Here is a 19,496-nt window from a genome sequence, read left to right on the forward strand (position 1 = left end):
ATATCAGAATCCCTTGTATGATCTGGAAAGGCTCATAACCAAAGGCACATTTTTTTAAAAAAATTACTCCTCGAAAATCACTTGAGTTTATGCCAACATTGCATTGAACATCTAAAATCAAATTATTTTTTAACTTTTGAGAAGGTACATGGGCAGGAGTTTAATGTGCAGCACAAGATATATTACATTCCATTTTAAAGTTTGGAGTTGATCCACTCACCAGTTCACTTGGTCTTATGGACAGGAGGTTTAGGCTAACATGCACCTTTTATACTTGTTTTTAGCTGGTTAGATCCCTAATTCTGACAGCTCAAGTTGGCTATTTGCAGAATATATGGGAAATAAAGAGATGAATGAATGAAAGATGATGCCTGGTTTGAGTTAAGGATGAAAGGCTTAAATGGAGAGAGCATTTCATAAGATAGATAGTTGCTTAGATTATAATGCTCCATCCACATGAAGCCAACGTATCTCAGTTAACAGACTATTTGCATATTACATAAATATTGTAAATACATAAATATTACAAATATTACACATAGGAGGCATGTGTAGCTTAACATATTGCCATTAATGTTGATGGAACTTTCCAAGAACAGCAAGTAGTTGATATTTACACCCTCCCTTTCTACTCCATGGTTCAGAGTATTGTGTGTATTGTTTCCCCCCGTTTTATTCTCTAAGTAGTCCTGTGAAGTAAGTTAGGCTGAGAAATAGTGGCCCCAAATCACTCTATGCTTTGTGTGTGGGTACTGGACTTCAACCAGTGTCTCCTGTTTCTTTAAGAATGCTCCTAAAATCAACCAATCACTAACGCTGACACACAGCCTGCTCTTAAATATGTTTATTCAGTTGTTAAGCCCCAATCAGCTCAGCTGGACTTCCTTCCTTGTAAAAATGCTTAGAATTACAGCTTTTGTTGTATTCAGATCAGTAGGACTAGCATCTTGATGCTAAATATTTGTACCAGTGCATCTGCCTGTGACACTGGCGTAATATCACTGTAACATTGCAGTAGCATCATGTGTTGAGAAATACACCTAAAAAGTACATGCATCTGGTTAGGGACTGCTCTTACCAGAGAATGACATTGAGAAAGGAATAAGGGATAGCAGGCCAAAACTCCATTGACTTATCCATCAAAATGGCCTGCTACCAAGCCCCATGCTACTGGTTTTGATCTTCATAGCCCTTAAATAGCCTGGGACAAGCATATCTTAAGAAATTGCCTCTGCCATACAAACTGGCCCATGACCATTGTTCCTGCTTGGAAGCCCTCCTTCATGTTCCCTCACCAGCAGAGATGAGGCTGGTTCCACCTAGTCCCTTTTGGCTATGGCATCCAGATTGTGGAGTAGCTCCCCAGAGAGGTATAGTTGGCCCAACACTATCTGCTTTCAAAATGGCAATAAAGCTAATGGGTTTAATACAGACTAAGTTAGTTGAACTTATGTCCTATTGAAATCATGTTCATTAAGACTTTATTCCCACTGATTTCAATGGAAACTTAATTCAACTAACTTAGTCTGAATCCAGTCCAAAGTATATGCATGAATTAATAAATAAACACCTGATAATATTCCAGTAAGCTTTTGGACTCTCTTAAAATGATTGCCTCCGTGAACTGTTTGTTTTTATCTAGCTGCATTCTTGTTTGATGTCTATTACTTGTTGGTTTTATTTATATTATTTGTCTCCATGAAGTGTTTGTTTTTATCTAGTTGCATTCTCATTTGATGTTTATTTGTTGTACTATTTGTTGGTTCTATATTATTTGTCTTATTTTATTTCTTGTAAGCTGCCTTAATTATATTTTACACCAAAAGGTAGAATATAAATGAGTAAACTAAATTAAACAAATGCCATTCTATCCTTTGCCTTTGTGTTGAAGACTACTACTTATAGATAAGAAACTGCTTTATACTGTGTCACACTAATAGTTCATGTGACCTCTTACTGTTGATCATAAGTAGTAAGTCTCAGTCAGAAGTATTTCCTAGAGCTTCTTTTTGAAATAATTAATTTGAAATATCAGGGATTGAACAGGGACTAAGTATGCATACTAGCACTGAGCTGAAGGCACCTTATCCTCCTGCTTACACTTGTGATCTTCAAACTAGTTATTTGACAGCCTTGCTTCTAACATCTATAACAACCTTATAGGCATCAAGAGCTAGCTTAGGGACTTCCAGGTGCAAGTCTTGGGACCAAGCCTGTAAAATGACAAGCAGCAGCCAGAAAAGTCCTGATCCCTTGGCCTGTGAAGCCCTGTGATACCTAAGTAGATCAACTGCCTGCTGGTTGATGATAAAGCTTTGCACCAGCCATGTGTTTTTCGAAAATCCACAGACTAGATTTCTAAGGGGCAACAGAAACTATTCCAAAATACATGACATCATACTGCCTTTGCTAGTAAAATTAAAGAAGACTACATGCCACTTTCAGATATAATGATAATCCAGAATTGCTGAGTAATGTGATAGTGCATGCTGATTGATTGTCCCTTCTTGGATCCTCACACCACCAGGAGTGGTTAAGCTAACCAGAATCTAATGAGAAAACAAAAGCTTCCCATCTGAACCCAGACTGCTGGTTTGTTGCACCCCTAACGAACTGTAATCTGAAGCCAGGATTTGAAGTTGGTTTCCCATTCCTGGTTTGTTAGGGATTGACAAGCCAGGGTCAAGGTTCAGACATATCGGGAACATTTCCTTGTTAGTTTCTCAATAGATCTGAGTACTCCGGCTAGTGGGGGGAGCCAAGCAGGGATTGGGCATCAGGCATGAGCAATGCAGCTTCATGAATGAGAAGCCAGAATTCCCAGCAATTCTGGCTTATTGTTACGTCCATATGTGGCCCTCTCCCTCATATACACACAGACACTACTTAGCAATAGTAATGTAATTAAAAGAAAAACACCCAGAATGTCAAAATATTACTTCTAACTTCCTTGTGATGGATGAAATGAAACATTTTGTGAACTACAAGTTGTAGCAAATGAAACCTGAAAGAAATGTCATTTACAAGAAACAATACTGACAACAATTCTTGTCTGCTTTTCCTTTATAGGTACCTCTTATACCATTTCTCTTGTGAAGGCCATTCAGTAGTGGAGACCTTTTTTAATCGAACACTCTGAAAATTATTATCTCTGGACTCCCAGCTGACATCCTGCTGGAGGCTACAGCTACTAAGCCAACTGGAACTGTGCCCACTCTTGTCAAGGTTTTTTTTTATTTATTTACTTTCCTTACACAGGGAGAAGAAAAACAATGAAGTTGGGCAAAGTGGAGTTCTGCCATTTTTTGCAGATAATAGCTCTTTTCCTCTGTCTTTCTGGGATGAGTCAAACAGAACTCCCAAGATCCAGATCAAAGCCCTATTTCCAATCTGGGAGATCACGAACCAAGCGTAGCTGGGTGTGGAATCAGTTCTTTGTACTAGAGGAATATATGGGAACTGATCCTCTCTATGTAGGAAAGGTAGGAAATCGAATCAGACTTTATATGGCACAGCTACTTGTTTGATGCAAGCCATTAAAATGTCATCATGAATTATATTTGTGTTGAGTAAGCTGTTATAAAAGATTTTTTTAAAAAAAATACAACAAATACTGAAATTCCAAGCACATTTACTTGGAAGTAAGTTCCATTTCTTTCAACAGACTTCGGTCTCCCCTTAGAAATGCCTCGAGCACCGGTAAGGATATGTGTAAAGTCTTCTGCTCTGTCAGTGCCTCTACCATCATGGTTAGCAACAACAGAAGTCAAACCTAGCCCTTTGTGATAGATCTGTGTGTTTCCCAAAATTAAGATGAGAGCTTTTGCCCATGTCCCTTTGCTTGGCTATCTGGTGTTCCATACCGATCTGCCTTTAGGGCAGCGGTCCACAACCTTGGGTCCTCAGATGTTGGATTACAGTTCCCATCATCCCCAGCCATCATGGCCTGTGGTCAGGGATGCTGGAAGGTACAGCTCCACAATGTCTGAAGACCCGAGGTTGGGAATCACTGCTCTAAGGCCTCTGCAACCTCCTCTTGAGAACTGAACCATCCATTTAAATATAAAGCTGCTAGAATCTGCTGTGAGAAGGTGCTGTGATGTCCAGGAACTTGGATGAGTTTCGAAGGGAATCAGACGAATTCATGGCTGTCAATGGCTACTAGTTATGATGGCTATATGTTGCTTCCAGGATCAGACTCTGAATATCAGTTGCTGGGAAACAATAGCAGGAGCGGGCTGTTGCCCTCATATCTTGGTTGTGGGCTTCCCAAAGGCATTTGGTTATGGTGGGAAAGGGGTGCTGGTCTAGGTAGGCCTTTGGTTTGAGGCAGGTGGGCTCTTCTTATGTTCTTCTGTAACTGCTTTACAATCTTCAGATGCTTGGGTATTTTTCTTCTTTTTTGAGTTAGCAAATGGGTTTCATCTTTCTTACGTATGTCATTAGTATGACATTTCTTGCATAACAGTTTAGGCACCATAACAGGATAAAATATTATATAGAGGGACCCGAATTCCACCCTTGAGTCTTTTCCCCATCCTCTGCAGTTGGATTAATTGCCCGCCATGTTATGCACCGTTTGGACGACACTGGTTTCTCCCCCCCCCCATGTATTTATGATATTATTCAAAAAACACCTGCTGCTGTACATCTATGATTTTTATAACCAGAAATGAAAGTGATGGACTATTGGAGGCTCCATGTGGTGCTCCCATATGGTCCCTAGAGATACACTTGCTTGGAGAACCATAGCATAGCATATGAGCTGAGCCCTCAGTTAATACAGCCACAGCTTCTTGGCGGCGTTGGTCGTTCTTGCAATCACGGTGGCTAAATAATAGGAATAGTTGCGGTTACATTGCAACGTGAACCAGCTTTTACTTTGAATAGGGAATGAAGCATTTAATTGCTGAGCTCATTTGGCTAAGTGCACATATGTTGGCAATAGTTAGGAAGAGGTAGGTGACTTGGAAGCCGACTAACTGCAAATGTTTGTTATTACTGTAGAGTATGCTGGGTGAAAATGGATTGCTTTGTGCTTCTTTTACTTCAACAGGGATTGTTTGGCATACAAATAATAGTGCGCAGCACTCTGAGATTCTGTGCATGTGGATTTGAAGCTGCAGAAGAAATATCATGTGCTATTACATTCTCTGAGAAATACTATAATTAATGTCTGTATGGAAGTACATGTACACAGGCAGGCAGCGTTAAAGATGTGCATGAAACCATAATATGGGAATTTCCATATTTCGTTTGACTGCTTAACCATGCAATCTTAATGTTCTTTAATTGATTTGCTTTGGATTGAATACAGATAAGAATTCTTCTGAAGCAATGAGTTTGGCATTTCAATAGCTCGCAAGTTTATCCAGCCTTTCTAAACAATTGAGAAAGCATAGTGTGGCTAGACAAAATAAAACTTGCAACTTAAACAAAGTGATTGATAAACTGTTTTCTGATCTTAGGACACTATCGTTGCAACAACCCTTTAGTCCAGGGGGTCCCGAATGTGGTGCCCATGGGCACCCCCTTGATGTTGGCCTGGTTCCTTCCCCCTCCTGATTTTGTTTTACTTATTTTTGTCATTTAAAAAAAAAAAAGTTTAATTGTGAGTTAGGTAAGCTGCAAAGTTGCGCTGCCACCGTTATTTCCAAGGATGCCCCTGGGACCCCGAGACATGCTTAGAAAATAACAATGGTGAGTGGCTGGAGCCTAGTGCTTTATTTTGAAATGTACCCAGAAACCCCCCCAAAGAGAAAAAGGTAAGCTGGGGGTAGTGGTAGGGTGTGTCTTCAGGGGCGAGATGGATTGGTGGGAAGTAACAAGACGTATTTTGCCTGTGCTGTGTATGTGTGTGTGTGTGTGTGTGCTTTTCCTTTTGGGTGCATGCATATTAGCTTGTTTGTTTTGTTGTAGTGTGTGTGTTTGCCTGGGTTTGTATTTTCTTGTGTGTGTTTTACCTGGAATATTTTAGTGTGTGTGTATTTTTCTGGGGGGTGGGGACAGGAGGTTGGTGCAGCTTTGTGGTGTGGGTGGGTGTCTTTCCTGTGTGTGTGAGTAAATTCAGAACATTTTATTTATTTATTTATTACATTTATATCCCACCTTTCTTCCATTATGGAACTCAAAGTGGCTACATGTGTTTCCCAGATGGTCTCCCCTCCTAGCACTGACCAGACCCAGACCTGCTTAGCTTCAACAAGGTGGCTGCCTCATGTGCCTTCAGACCATGCCTTGGGATGTTAGGCCTGTGGTACAATCTGGCCCTCTAGAGATCCCTATCTGGTCCTCCAGCATTCCCCAGAAGGCCCCACCGCCTTCCCCTGGCCCCACCTCCTCTCCCAGTCACTGATGTTTCGGTGATTTCTGGCATTTTGCAGTTCCTTGGCCCTGCCCCCTTCTCCCAACCATTAAGTTGAAACAGAAGCTTAAATAAGAGCTTTAAGCTACAATATGCTAGTATTTTGGTCTTATCCCTTTGGCCTCACCCCTTTTGCCTTCAGCCTTCCCCACCACTGTAATGCAGCCCCCCCGCCCCTCCAAGCATATCTGAAATGCAGTCTGGCCCTCTGACCAAAAGAGGTTCTGTGCCCCTGGATTAAGTCAATCAAACACTTTTTCTACTTTGGGGGAGATTTGCACAAATTTGCATTAACACATTTGCACGCATGCACGAGTGTGCATTAGCGCAACTGGAATGAAATTCTCCTACAAAAAATCCATTTCCATCAAGGAGCAGATGACAGAGCAAAAGATGCCTGACAATCTGCGAAACACAGATGGAATGGATTTAACAAAATCCAGAAATCCCAAAGTCTAACACATCTCCAGGGTACCAGATTGGAGAAGGCTGCTCTAGGCCATTACTTTCCCTGTAAGGCTTATTGTATGTCCTTTCCAGAGACTTTGATTGTGATTGTACATGCTACACATGTTTTGCTGTCGTAACTCTCTTCTATAGTCCTTTAGTGACAAACTGACAAAAGACAGTGGGGAAAGAATGGGAGAGATGTAGAGATAAAGTTGGACAATATTCTGTCTATCTGTTTGTCTGTTTGTCTGTTTTTGTACTTTGAATCAGAAGGGAAAAATGGAAAGCCCCATGACTACAAACCTGCCTTTTCTCATTTATTAAAGGAAATTTATTATAATCTACCTAGTGAGATGATTTTGAATGGGAAAAAATGCCCACTCTCAGCATGGAAGTCTCTCTGTTTATAAGTATACATCAGTATTAATCTTAAATAAGAAGGCTTTCTTTTCAGTTACATGTGACCTGATTCACATGTAACAGCAATCCAGACTATGGGTTGAGTATGGGTCATCGTTGAATCATGAGTTGTTGTTATGTGCAAACCTTGCACTACGGTTTAACTATGGGTTGTTAAACACGGACAACTGAGAATTCACAACCCAACAACAAACCATTGGTTCTCTTCCTTGGTTGTTCATAGTTAACACGTAACAACCCACAATTCAAGAACAACCCATACTCTGGGTTGTCGTTACATGCAAAGCAGACCAGAGTCTCTACGATTGGCTTACAGATCACTAACATATGCTTTCTAAAAAAAACATTGGAGAAGTACCCTATGTTGTACAGGATCTTGCTCTGAGATGACCTCTGAGTCCACCAAGAATTTATAAACTACACCTTCATACAAACATGGATTTCAGGCTGGTATATGTATATATTTAAAAAAAAAATGCAATATTAAATGACATAAACACTAAACAACAATACCATAACATTGAGAGGATTAAAACTATTACTTGCAGCCAGACTAAAATATAGTTTAACAAGAGAGACTTTAAGTGGTCAGTAGTGAGTGAAAGTCAGAATTTAATAAATTACTGGGTGAAATCAGAATGAAAGCTCGAGCCATATAATATTACAGTCCTCTAATGTGCAGCTTATTGCCAACTACAGAGCCCTCAGACCATTCAGTGGTATTTGACAGATATATGAACAGTTTATTTTGTATCAGCTGCAGGCCAGTGTATCCAGTCTACAATTGATTGTATAGGCATCCAAAACATTTTGATGGCTTTAAGAGGCAGTCCATGTGAAGCCAACCACTGAACTGATAATGTCCTTATTTGAATTTACTAAGAAACAATCAGTGATTCAAAAGTTGGACTGATGAGAACTGCTTTCCAGAAACCAATTGAGGATCTTACAGTGCAGTGGAGTTCAATGGGTCTTACTCCCAAGTAATCATGTATAGGATTGTGTTCTTAATCTTACTGCAAGCTTCCTCAGAAGTTGAGCAGTGTAACAGGTAAAGGGGTATATCTTCCATAGCACACTTCCCACGTAAGCAGTGCCACTAGGGGATTTTGGTACCCTCTTTTTCCATACTATTTTCCCAAGACTAGTTATCTAGACTTGAGCAAACGGATTCAGTCATGGCTGGGGATGCTTGAGGATTTCAGTTGGTCCACATTTTTAAGCAAAGCAATCTGATTTGCATTGCCTGGACACAAGGCATGGAACACAGTTATCCTTCTGTTTTCTTACTTCACTGAGTTTTAGGATACAGCTTTTGGCTCAAAAACATACCAATATGTGTATAACATGTACATTTTAGGTTAAAATCATTAAAAATATGCATTTTAGGGTAAACTGCATACAAAAATACTTGTTTTGGGGAAAATGCATTAAATAATGCACATTTTGTGCTTTTTTTTAAGAAAAAAGATTGATTTGGAAAACCTTTTGTTTTTCTGGGTCATTGGAGAGCACAGGTCTGGTTGGTAATCTCACCAGTCTTAGTTTCTGAGTGGTGAAAATTTCTCCCCAAGAATAACACTGAAACAATTCCCCCCTTTGTCTCTATGTGGCAAAATTGGAATCCTCACAACCTTTAAACTATTGAACCATTTGTTCCCTCTCCCACAGCTGTTTCTTTGTCCTTTTGCCTACTGCAAATTAATCTCCTTTTGTGATCGAGCCCTTTCCCAAATCTGTATTTTTACGCATTCTATGCCAATAGTTCTTGAAGCCCATGTGGATAGCTGTTGTCCATTTCCAAGTTAGTCTTCTTTCTCGATCAATACGTTTCTACTTAAATGACACATTATAGCACGTCATACACCAAGGGTGGGCAGGCTTCAAGGATCTACTTTGGTTTTTACTAGAACCTCAAATGCACCTTTTTATTTAAGCCTAAGTGGGGGTAGGGAAACAAAACAAACAAGTCACATAATAATTTATTGCGAACAGAAAAGAAAGTCCCCCTCCCAATTATTTTGAAGCTATTATAAAGGGGAAAATACACTTTATTGAGGATGCACTCCTACTGAAACTTACCTCGAGGTAAGCATGAATACAAATCAGGCAGCATGCCACCTAGGCATGAATAAAATAAAAAAACTGAGTTAAAAGCAGGAGAGAGATACTCTCTCACCCCAATTGTTTTTAGTCCTGAAAGAAAATAAATGAATGAACCATTTTCTCACATATTAAGTAAGCCAGCTGATATCTATAACTCCTCGGGGATTGGGGGGGAAATTTGATTTTCACAATGTGATTCCTCATGTGCTGTGCTGGCCACCTCCCATTGCATTGGGAGGAACTGGAATTCCTCCCAATTCAAATAGAAGATTCAGAGGAGCAATTTTTGTCAGGATCACAATAGAGCAGTTGTGATCTTTCCTGCCTGCTGTGATCTTTATACTTATCACCCCTCCCCCAGACTATTTGAATTAAAACAAAAACAAAAAAACCCATCCATGTTAAACGCAAAACATGCACATTGAATTTTATAGCATGGCTTCCTTGGCCCGTAGTGGCACAGTTTAGATTCCTATCTCCAGATCAGTATCTCCATGAGCCAAGCTTACTTTTCTCCACAGCTGCTATTCCAACTAGATGTCTGCCTTCATCCGCCCTGATGTTTCCAGCTTACCCACTTCCTACCCACACCTATATTTGTCCTTTTGGCTCTAGCTTGTTCCGCTAATCACTGCCCGAGTTCTGTGGCATGCTTGTTTCATGTGTCATATTCACCAAAATTATAGCTTCAGTGTAGTGTACGGGCAACTGTAATACAGTGTTGGCTAGAGATTTACGTATAGCACTTTTAGCCCTTGGCTCATTCTCTTTGGTGAGTGGGATGGGAGAAAAAAATAATTTACCAGGCAAAAATAGAGAATCTTTACTTAGGAGTCTTCATCTCAAGTAAGAAGACTGTTGATTCTTTCTTTCTTTCTTTCTTTCTTTCTTTCTTTCTTTCTTTCTTTCTTTCTTTCGTCATTTAGTTTGAAAAAACTAGACCTCAAAGTAAAACTCCCATTTCATCTCTTCTCTCGCTCCCCCACATCCACCTAAACTCTATGCATGTTTAGACAGAAAATACTCCTACAATTCCCAGCATTCCCCAGCCCGAAGTGCTGGCTGAGAAATGCTGGGAACTGTAGGCTTTTTTTCCTGTCTAAATAAGCGTAGGATTGCACCCTTAATCTACCTCAAATGAATGTTGTAAGGGATACTGAGGTGTTTTATATGATGTTTTAAGCATTATATTATTAATCCACATAGAAATCTGTCCTTCAGATTAACAGTTGTTACCAAATGTCCAGTGAAATGCAAAATAAATGGAGAACATAAAGCTCTGAGAGAAAGTGTGGCAGAAGCAAAGAGTGGCAGAGAGCAGTGGGGAAAGATCTCACAGAGGAAGGACCCTGTGGTGCTGGCAGAAAGGGAATGGACAAGCAAAGGAGCTTTGGTTTCACGTTCGGTGTTTTTTCAAGGGGATAAATGGATCATCAAGCCAAAGAGGCAGATTCTGCAGGGCTGTGTGAATGAACATTCCCATACTGATTTGAAGTAACTGATTTGGTTTTATCTCTCTGTTATACTGATTTTTTTGATTAATTATATTAAATGGAACAGCAAAAATGAAACATGTGCTATCAGTTCATTTTGCAAGAGAAAAGATATGCAATAATTAACAACTTACTTAGATGAAAAGGTAAAATAAAAAGTGAAATTGACTCTCAGCATTCTTCATATTGGTTTATTTAGTGCCCAATGGCCCTGATTTTTATTTTCATTATTGTTTTGCCTTCATAACAGTTGTTTGCTGGATGTCATATGTAGGACTGAAACTGAGAGCTAAAGCCATAAAGAAACTGCTGAGCCCAGAGCTGTAGTGGGATTTAACATCTCTGATAGGACGTCCAGCATAGTTTTCACTGATTCATGTGAGATTTCAGCTGAGGGTTTTATTCCACTGAGATCAGGAGAAAAGTGTGACAATACTAACTGCTTATTTCCGGGTGATTATTAACCCGTATCGTGTTATAGTTCAATGGATCATAATTCCTGAACATGCTTACCTGGCAGTTCAGGTAGAGCTTCGGTAATGTTGGCCTTTTCTAAACATGAACATAATTTACATTATACAGCACAATCCTATGCATACTTACTCAGATCCAAGTCCCATTGAGTTCAATGGTCTTACTCTTATCTAAGTGTGTGGATTATATTGCAGCTTCACAGTGCGGTTCTATACATGTCTGCTCAAATGCCAGGTAAGTCGGTAGTGGATATAGGATTGCAGCTTTACAGTTCAGCACTAAGAGGGGTCATGGAGGAGTGAAGTGCACATCTGTCACCTCATCCCAGGGTAGAGGGGTGGCGTTGGGGCAGTTTTGTTGCACTTTTCAGACCGGTGGATCTTTTTCTTTTAAATTGCCCCTGTTGGAATCATTGAGGAGCAGGGAATTAGTGATGCCAGCTCCAGTCTGATCTTGGCCTCTCTCAGGAGAATGGAGCAACTTTGGCCCTACCCACCTCCATAATCCCCATCCCCCTTTGGTGGTCTTGCACTCTCCCCTTTAGAGCCTCATTCTCTGAGCACGTGGAACTGGGCACCCAGGGCAAGTGGGGTTTAGCTCCTCTCTACCAGTAAGAGGGTACCTCATCCCCATCCTAATATGCTGCAGCCAACAGATCCGGGGGTTAGGATTGCTCTGTCCATGTCAGTATTTTTCCTGGTATGTTTGCATTCTGGCTAAAAAATTATTGTGATCCTATAATATGAATATTTTATTTTGCTGTCATAAAAGCATGACAAATGAAAGTGCTAAGATTCTGACCCTAATTATTTATGGATTTTTGTCTTAGGATATATATTTTTTCAAATGCCATACCAATACAAAGCAGCCACCTGTCTTGCATTCTAATTGTAATAGTAAAGACCTTGGATCATTTTTACATAAAATCAGGTGCTATTGATAGAAACATTACTTGAAATGGAATCATGTTTGTAATTTTTGCTCACATAGAAAACATCTGTTTCGCCTAGAAAGCTTCATTTTTTTTTCTAGGAAAAAAGATATTGCAACTTGCTTAATGTAACAGTTGCTTAATGTTTATTTTCTACAGTCTTTGTGTATGTGTGCATGTGGGGGGGGAAAACTTGAGTATACTTGAGGAGAAAATCTGTTGTTTTAATTCTGAGGGCAATACTGATAGAAGTTGTGGTAAAAAGAGCATGGCTTCAATTCAAGAGAGCACATTCAGAGCAGCCATGAGTATACAGGCATAGCCCTTTTAATAAAGCTACATTCTTGTTGTTCTGCTGTTTAGCCAGGAAGGGGAAGCATCGGGGATGCATCCTGTTGTGACCTCATAATGGCTTACTTGCAAAATGCTTACTTCTATATGTACAATTCTGACCATTCCCAGCTATACAGTCATGCAGACAAGGTGATGTAGGAACCACATGATTATCAGCACAATTACAGTACCGCTTACAGCACCACTGCTGTAGCTGTTTCAGAGACTGTAAGCCTGTCCCAGGAGACCCTGCTGACTATTGGTCTCAGAGCAATACAAAGATTAGATGAGGTCAACTTTCCCAGTGAAGGAAGAAGGAAGAGTTAGCGGACCTTTGGATCTTCGGAGGACATTGTCACACCTGGGGAATTGGTTGGGTATAGATTAAAACAATTGTATCCACTTGGTGTGGTTTTTATGTTATGCACCACCTAGAGAAGGTTCCACCCTTAAAGGCAGCCCTGGGCTTCCCTTCAGCCTGGAAGAGGAGCCTTGACAAGCTCTGCCTTCCACTCAGTGCTGCTGTCCATGGTCCTGTACAGCCACTACTGTCTACAGCATGCTGCTGTCCTTGGTACTGTACACTCAGAAGTACAGATTTTATGGGCCATAGAATTGCTAATTACAAGTCCTATTTTTTTTTGTGAAAATTAGGGCAAAGGTTATTATTCTTCCCTCCTCCTCCTCCTCCTCCTCCTCCTCCTTCCGTAATTTTCTTTCTAATCCTGTGTGTGTGCGTGTGTGCGCGCATACATAATCTGAGTGCCTATTGGAAGATACATGGAAATTTGTATTGAACCTAGTAAATTCCATTTAAATCAGTGTAACTTAATTCCATGTAATGTCTTTCAGATTAATATGTTATATGGGGGATTGCTTCATATTATATTATAAAGGCTTATATTTCTGCACTTAGGGAACTCTCTGCCACTCTAACTCAGAGTTTCACAATCTGGCCCTTTCCCGCTGCCAGAGCATCCTAGGAAATACTGTTTGAAGGATTATCTGCCTGCTTCCTAGGATTATCTAAGGACTGGGCTTCTATGGCAGGGCCCCCCACCCACCCTTTCATGGGTTTTTTTTTCCTGGAAAAAATTGCATGTAACAGAGTGTGGGGTATCAGGATCCTTCAGCAAAGGAATGGATTAGAGGACAGAGAAGGACTATGAATCAGGATTCCTGGGTGGCTGAGTGGTTTGAGAATGGAGGTTTCTGGGAGGAGTGTTGGTTTTATCCAGTCAAAGCAGCTGTCAGGCCTCTGAAACTCTTGGTCAGGAATTGGATTTGAGTGTGTGTGTGTGAGAGAGAGAGAGAGAGAGAGAGAGAGAGTTGTATGTTGTATGTGAGTTTTATACGAATGCAGGTGTATGTGCACATGCATGTGAAACCCCCACCACTCTAGCAGACACCAGATGCAACCCTTGGGCCGAAAAGGTTGTGCACCCCGATTAGAATATTAGGGAATAGTAGTGGGTCTGGGGATAGGATGCCCAGAGATTCTTTAGGAGTTGGGCTCCACATGTCCTTAATTTGAGCCAGCGCTTCTGTTCCGTGCCAAAAGTTACCTTTGAAACATGTGATTAATAGACAAAAAAAGCCACTTATCATCCTCAAAACCCAGAATCAATCTATGCAGATGAAGGGATGGTTCCTACTGAGTGCCATGGGATAAAGTGGACAGTCTGCAATATGGGACATTGCTCAGAAGGGACAAAAGCTGATCATCCAAGAGAATTTTACATCCTGCTGACAGAGAGTATATTTTCATTTCACCAGTTCACCAGAATTGCTTTAGATTAGACTATTTTTTGATTTCTACAACTTCAGTATGTCAAATCAAAGATTGCAAGACTGATACATTGGTAGTGTGAGATCATGTCCCAGTATGTTTGGAACTGCAATTTTCTGATACTTCCTTGTCTTTGGCATTTTAATGTTCCACTTCTTAATGATGAGAAGTTTAAAGCCCAGATGTTAGCTGAACTAACATAGTATTTCAGTGCTAATGAGGGTACAGCAGGTTTGTGCACCATTGAATGGGAGGCTTGTAAAGCTTTTATAAGGGGCTGAATTATCTCTTATGCTTCCTATTAAAAAAAGCTTTAAAAAACTCAACACACTTAAATAAGAAGCTAAAATCTCTCATAACTCAGTTTGCTACTTCCCCCACAGCACAACTTTATCAAGAGCTACAGAATACGAAGTATGAGTTGAATAATATCCTTTCAGAACAGGCAGAATTTGCTCTAATTTGTCTGTGACAGAAATATTGGAAAAATGGTGAACGTCCTAGTAAGATTCTTGCACATTGCCTTAAACAGCACCAACATCAAAATATTATTTCAGCTGTTAAAGATGAGAGTGGTGAAGCATATACGTCTCCTACAGACATAAACTCACAATTTTTAAAGTTTTATTCTGATCTGTATATTACTGGTAATAAGATAACAGTGCAAGATATGGACACTTTTTCCCCTCATATTCATCTTCCACGTTTAGATTCTTCACAAAAACAGCTCCTTTTAGCTCCTCTGTGTGGATTCCCAGTTGAATGGTATAAAACATTTTCTAGTTTTTTAGCCCCAAAGTTGTATCGCCTCTATAACCATATTTTTGAAGTTGGCACCCTTTCTTCATTCTTAAATGATGCTCACATTACTGTGTTTCCTAAGCCAGGCAAGGACCATACCTACTGCACAAACTATCTACCTATATCATTAATTAATGTAGATATCAAAATATTAACAGAAATCTTGGCTGATAGATTACAACAAGTCATGGCTGTATTGGTTAGACCAGATCAGGTGGGATTTATTAAAAATAGACAAGGGGCTGATAATCTTAGATTAGTTGTTGATCTGGTTGCTTTAAATTCTGAAAGAACTGATCAGGCGGCCATCATTTTCTTGGATGCAGAAAAAGCCTTCAACAAAATTCTTTGGAAATTTATTTTTACTACATTGACTAATTTTGGTTTTCCTATAGAATTTTTGAAATGGGTTAAAATTTTATACTCCGCTCCTAGAGCAAGAGTAATGACCAACGGTTTATTCTCAGCGTTGTTGTTGTTGTTGTTGTTGTTGTTTTACTAGGGTGGGGCACCAGACAAGGTTGCCCACTTTCCCCATTGATACTCAATTTATGCTTGGAACTCCTGGCATGTGCTATTAGACCAAATAAAAGTATTCATGGAGTGGTCCATTTTGGATTAGAATTTAAAATTAGTCTTTATGCTGATGATCTTTCGTTGCTTATCTTGAGACTCCAGTCGTTGGTTCCAGCTTTGATGAAATTGATTAATACCATTGGTGAATTGTCTGGCTATTAAATTAAAGTCAGAAATAATGCCGATTGGACATAGGATATAATCTAGTGTATTAGCCAATTGTCAATTTTGATGTTGCCCAGAGTTTATTACTTATTGGGAATAATTATTCCTAGAGATATATGTATCTCAAATGATTAGTTTAAATTCAAACAAGATGATTAATGATATTTCACGAGATATAGATAGATGGGCATCTTTAAAGCTGAGTTTATGCGGTAAGGTGAATAAACTTAAGATGAATACCATACCCCAAATTATTTATGTTATACGTGGGTACTCTATATTTATGTTGTTGTTGTTGTTCAGTCGTTAAGTCATGTCCAACTCTTCGTGACCCCATGGACCATAGCACGCCAGGCCTTCTTGTCCTCCACTCTCTCCCGGAGTGTGCTGAAGTTCATATTCATTGCATCGGTGATGCTATCTAGCCATCTCATCCTCTGCTGTCCCCTTCTCCTTTTGCCTTCCATCTTGCCCAGCATCAGGGTCTTTTCCAGAGAGTTTTCTCTTCGCATTAGGTGGCCAAAATATTTGAGCTTCAGCTTCAGTATCTGTCTTTCCAATGAACAGTCAGGGTTGATTTCCTTTCGGATGGACAGATTTGACCTCCTTGCAGTCCAGGGGACTCGTAAGAGGCTTCTCCAGCACCATAGTTCGAAAGCAGCAAGTCTTCAGTGCTCAGCCTTCCATATAGTCCAGCTCTCACAGCCATACGTTACTACTGGGAAGACCATAGCTTTGATTAGACGGACCTTTGTCGGCAAGGTGATGTCTCTGCTTCTTATTATGCTGTCTAGGTTTGCCATAGCTTTCCACCCAAGGAGCAAGTGTCTTTTAATTTCATGGCTACAGTCACCGTCTGCGGTGATCTTGGAGACAAGAAAATAAAATTTGTCACTTCTTCCATTTCTTCCCCTTCTATATTCCAGGAAGTGATGGGGCCAGATGCCATGATCTTAGTTTTTTTTAATGTTGAGTTTCAAACCAGCTTTTGCACTCTCTACTTTCACCCTCAACAAGAGGCTCTTTAGATCCTCTTCACTTTCTGCCATTAGGGTGGTATCGTCCATGTATCTGAGGTTGTTGATAATTCTCCCGGCAATCTTAATTCCAACCTGTGATTCATCCAACCCGGCGTTTCTCATGATGTACTCTGCATATAAGTTAAATAAGCAGAGCGACAATATGCAGTCCTGTCGTACTCCTTTCCCAATTTTGAACCACTCGGTTGTTCCATGTCTGGTTCTTACTGTTGCTTCTTGACCCTCATACAGGTTTCTCAGGAGACAGGTGAAGTGGTCTGGTACTCCCATCTCTTTAAGAATTTGCCACAGTTTGTTGTGATCCACACAATGAAAGGCTTTAGCGTAGTCAATGAAGCAGAAATAGACGTTTTTCTGGAATTCGCTTGCTTTCTGCATGATGCAGCGAATGTTGGCGATTTGATCTCTAGTTCCTCTGCCTCTTCGAAACCCAGCTGTACTTCGGTAGTTCTCGGTTCACATACTGCCGAAGCCTAGCTTGTACGATTTTGAGCATCACCTTGCTGGCATGTGAAATGAGCACAATTGCTCATTTCACAATTTTCAAGTGCGGTAGTTTGAACACTCTTTGGCATTGCCCTTCTTTGGAATTGGAATGTAAACTGACATTTTCCAGTCTTGTGGCCACTGTTGAGTGTTCCAAATTTGTTGGCATATTGAGTGCAGCACTTTAACAGCAGCATCTTTTAGGATTTTAAATAGCTCTGCTGGAATACTGTCATCCCCGCTAGCTTTGTTGTTAGTAATGCTTCCTAAGGCCCACTTGACTTCACTCTCGAGGATGTCCGGCTCAAGTTCAGTGACTGCACTATCATGGCTATCAGGGACATTCAGATCTTTCCTGTATAGTTCTTCTGTGTATTCTTTCCACCTCTTCTTCATCTCATCTGCTTCTGTTAGGTCCCTGCCTTCTTTGTCCTTTATCATGCCCGTCTTTGGACAAAACGTTCCCTTGAGATCTCCAATTTTCTTGAAGAGATCTCTAGTCTTTCCCATTCTGTTGTTTTCCTCAATTTCTTTGCATTGTTCATTTAAGAAGGCCTTCTTGTCTCTCCTTGCTATTCTCTGGAACTCTGCATTCAGTTGGATATATCTTCCCCTTTCTCCCTTGCTTTTTGCTTCCCTTCTTTCCTCAGCTACTTGTAAAGCCTCATCAGACAGCCACTTTGCTTTCTTGCATTTCTTTTTCTTTGGGATGGATTGAGTTGCTGGCTGCCTCCTGAACAATGTTACGGCCCTCCGTCCATAGTTCCTCAGGCACTCTGTCTATCAGGTCTAATCCCTTAAATCTATTCCTCACCTCCACTGTATATTCATAAGGGATATGATTTAGGTCATACCTGAATGGTTTCGTGGTTTTCCCTACGTTCTTCAATTTCAGCCGAAATTTTGCAAGAAGCAGCTCATGATCTGAGCCACAGTCAGCTCCAGGTCTTGTTTTTACTGACTGTGTAGAGCTTCTCCATCTTTGGCTGCAAAGGACATAATCAATCTGATTTCGGTGATGTCCATGTGTAGAGTCGCCTCTTGTGCTGTTGGAAAAGCATGTTTGCTATGATCAGCTTGTTCTCTTGGCAAAACTCTATTAGCCTTTGTCCTTCTTCATTTTGTACACCAAGGCCATGCTTGCCTGTTATCCCGGTGATTTCTTGACTTCCTGCTTTAGCATTCCAATCCCCTATGATGAAAAGGACATCTTTTTTTGGTGTTAGTTCTAGAAGGTGTTGTAGGTCTACATAGAACCGATCAACCTCAGCGTCTTCAGCCTCAGTGGTTGGGGCATAGACTTGAATTACTGTGATGTTGAATGGTTTGCCTTGGATTCGTACTGAGATCATTCTATCATTTTTGAGATTGCATGGATCACTGCCTTGTTTTGGCGAAGGGGCTTACGTAACTCAGTGAAGCCATAAGCTATGCCGTGCAGGGCCACCCAAGACAGACAGGTCATGGCAGAGAGTTCTGACAAAATGTGGTCCACTGGAGAAGGAAATGGCAACCCACTCCAGTATTCTTGCCAAGAAAACCCCATGGAACGTATCACAAGGCTAAAAGATACAACGCCGGAAGATGAGCCCCTCAGGTCGGAAGGTGTCCAATATACTACTGGGGAAGAGCAGAGGGTATTTCCAAGCAGCGCCAGAAAGAGTGAAGCAGCTGGGCCAAAGCCTAAAGGACACTCAGCTGTGGATGTGTCTGGTCTGGTGGTGAAAAGAAAATCCGATGGTGTAAAGAACAATATTGTTTAGGAACCTGGAATGTAAGATCAATGAATCAAGGTAAGCTGGAGGTGGTCAAACATGAGATGGCAAGAGTGAACATCGACATCTTGGGAATCAAACTAAAATGGTCAAGCATGAGCGAATTTAATTCAGGTGACCATCGTATCTACTACTGTGGGCAAGAATCCCTTAGAAGAAATGGAGTAGCACTCATAGTCCACAAAAGGGTGGGAAAAGCAGTACTGGGGTACAATCTTTAAAACAATAGAATGTTCTCAGTACAAATCCAAGGCAAACCATTCAACATCACAGTAATTCAAGTCTATGCCCCA

The 19,496-nt window shown here is 40.6% G+C and overlaps 1 protein-coding gene across 3 annotated transcripts in view; it reads left to right on the forward strand.

Moving 5' to 3' along the window:
• Window positions 1-19,496, forward strand: part of LOC146347135 (cadherin-7) — a 163,770-nt gene that overhangs the window by 13,705 nt on the left and 130,569 nt on the right. For all 3 annotated transcript variants that reach the window (XM_084849948.1, XM_084849949.1, XM_084849950.1), the window contains exon 2: window positions 3,070-3,482. In XM_084849948.1, coding sequence (XP_084706074.1) covers window positions 3,273-3,482 — 210 coding nt within the window. In that variant the 5' untranslated portion in view covers window positions 3,070-3,272. The remainder of the gene's footprint in view (window positions 1-3,069; window positions 3,483-19,496) is intronic.

Source organism: Heloderma suspectum, chromosome 4, assembly GCF_057233095.1.
Source record: "Heloderma suspectum isolate Gila_16-S chromosome 4, 16-S_ref, whole genome shotgun sequence".
Lineage (NCBI taxonomy): Eukaryota > Metazoa > Chordata > Lepidosauria > Squamata > Helodermatidae > Heloderma > Heloderma suspectum.